The sequence below is a fragment of the Eimeria necatrix genome, genomic scaffold (genome assembly GCF_000499385.1).
Source record: "Eimeria necatrix Houghton genomic scaffold, Enh_scaff1527, whole genome shotgun sequence".
In the NCBI taxonomy this organism is placed as follows: domain Eukaryota; phylum Apicomplexa; class Conoidasida; order Eucoccidiorida; family Eimeriidae; genus Eimeria; species Eimeria necatrix.
Genome location: NW_013654980.1, coordinates 1 through 2,035, shown reverse-complemented (window position 1 = coordinate 2,035; position 2,035 = coordinate 1). Strand labels below are relative to the sequence as shown.

Sequence of the window (2,035 nt, the reverse complement as noted above, 5' to 3'; positions counted from 1 at the left end):
CGCGCTGTTTGCCCCTCCCACTCGGCGGTCGCTGGGATTCGGGCTCTGTGGTGGGGCTGTGAGAGCCCCATCAGGCGTCGGTGATGACCCTCCCTGCATCGAAGCCCCATTGCTTGCTCGGCTTTCTTTGGGAATCGAACCGTGTGGTGGGTCGGTAGTGCTGCCCAGTGACTGCCTCTGGTGTTGTTCTGGTTCGCTTTCGATGGATTCCCAACTGGGAATCCGATCCTGGACCCTCCTCTCGGATCCTGCAAATCGTACATTCTGTTCCGTGGTGTCCATCTGCATGCGGGCTGGTGACCCAAGCGGGTCTCCGGCCCGCGGCGTGTGGGGTACGCCGGCCGCTCCTGTGGGGTGTACGCTGGGCGGTGGAGTCCCTCCGTGCGTCCAAGCCCCGTTTGCTTCGTGGATTTCATTGGGAAATGGACCCTGGAGTGGATCAATAGTAGCGTCCAGCGGCTGCCCCTGCTGTTGTTCCGGCTCATTTTCCATCGATTCTGCGCTGTAAAACCGGCCCTGATCCATTATTTTAGCTCCTGCATACCCTGCATACCCTGCACTCTGCCCCCTATTGTCCGTTTGTATGAGGGACGACGACCTATGCGGTTCATCGATCTGCATCGTGCGGGGTACGCCAATCTCCTGATTGGCCGCTCCTGCTGGGTGATCGCTGGGGATCGAGCCCTGCAGTGGATCGAGAGAATCCCTGTCAGGCATCGGTGGAGATCCTCCCTGCGTCCAAATCCCATTGCTTGCTGGGTTTTCACTGGGGAATGAACCCTGGGGTGGATCTGTGATATGGCCCAGCGACTGTTCCTGCTGTTGTTCCGGCTCACTTTCGATTGAGTTCATGCTGTGAAACCGATCCTGGGCAGTTATCCTGGTTCCTGGATACCCTATACTCTGCTCCCTGTGGTTCGTTTGTATGGGAAGCGCTGACCTGGGTGGTTCAACGAGTTGCAGAGTGTTGGGTACGCCGATCGTTCTGGCTCCTGCTGGGTGTGCGCTGGGGATCGGGCCCTGCAGTGGCTCGCTAGAGTCCCTGTGCATCAGTGGTGATCCGCCCTGCGTCGAGAGCCCATTGCTTGTTGGGTTTCCACTAGGAATCGAACCCTGGGGTGGATCGGCAATCACCGGGTCGCGGACGGGGAGCTGGTGTGCCGGCTCCCTTTCCATCGATTCCATGCTGTGGAATCGACCGTCGCCCATCCTCCGAGCGCTTGCATACCCTTCGCTCCGCTCCCTGTCGTACGTTTCTATGGGGCTGCTACTGGACACGCCAAGTGGCGCGACGCCGGAGCGGGGTATGCCGGTCTCCTTATTGGCCTCTCCTTCTTTCCTCTCGCTGCCTCTGCTGCTGCAAGATGGTCGGGGGGATATTATGATGACCTCCTGGTCATCATCATCCCCTTCTTCGGCCGAGCTGTAGGAGGAGTCCTCCTCGCTCGTGGGCCGCCGCGGCGCCTCCCGAGCTGCAGGGTGATGCGGAGCGAAATCCGCATCATTTTCAGCGAATTTTTTGACATTTTATAGCATTTAGTGTTTTGATAAATGTTAGAAAAAAGATAGGAAAAAAGAAAAGAGAAATAAGCTACAGTGCACTGATCTCTGCTGCGCGCACACGCACACCGGCGAGTGAACCCCAGCGGCAATTCCGCCCGTCGCGAAAACGGGTTAAAATTGCCGCCGGAGGGTTTTAGATGCAAGGAAACGGTCAAAAAACCATAAAATTAAAAAAAGGTAGCCAAATGCCTTGTCATCTAATTAGTGACGTGCATGAATGGATTAGCGAGATTCCCACTGTCCCTATCTACTATCTAGCGAAACCACAGCCAAGGGAACGGGCTTGGCGGAATCAGCGGGGAAAGAAGACCCTGTTGAGCTTGACTCTAGTCCGACTTTGTGGAACGACTTGGGGGGTGTAGCATAGGTGGGAGCTTCGGCGATCGTGAAATACCACTACCCTCAGTGTCGTTTTACTTATTCCGTCAGGTTGAGACGCATGCTCGGCATGTGTTTTTGTCTTAAGGTGCCG

The 2,035-nt window shown here is 56.4% G+C and overlaps 1 protein-coding gene across 1 annotated transcript in view; it reads right to left on the bottom strand.

Moving 5' to 3' along the window:
* Positions 1-1,472, bottom strand: part of ENH_00016420 (hypothetical protein) — a gene marked incomplete at both ends in the record, with an annotated part of 5,261 nt that extends 3,789 nt beyond the window's left edge. The window contains one exon of the mRNA XM_013584400.1: positions 22-1,472. Within this exon, the coding sequence (XP_013439854.1) occupies positions 22-1,472 (1,451 nt within the window). The remainder of the gene's footprint in view (positions 1-21) is intronic.
* Positions 1,473-2,035: the final 563 nt, after the last annotated feature.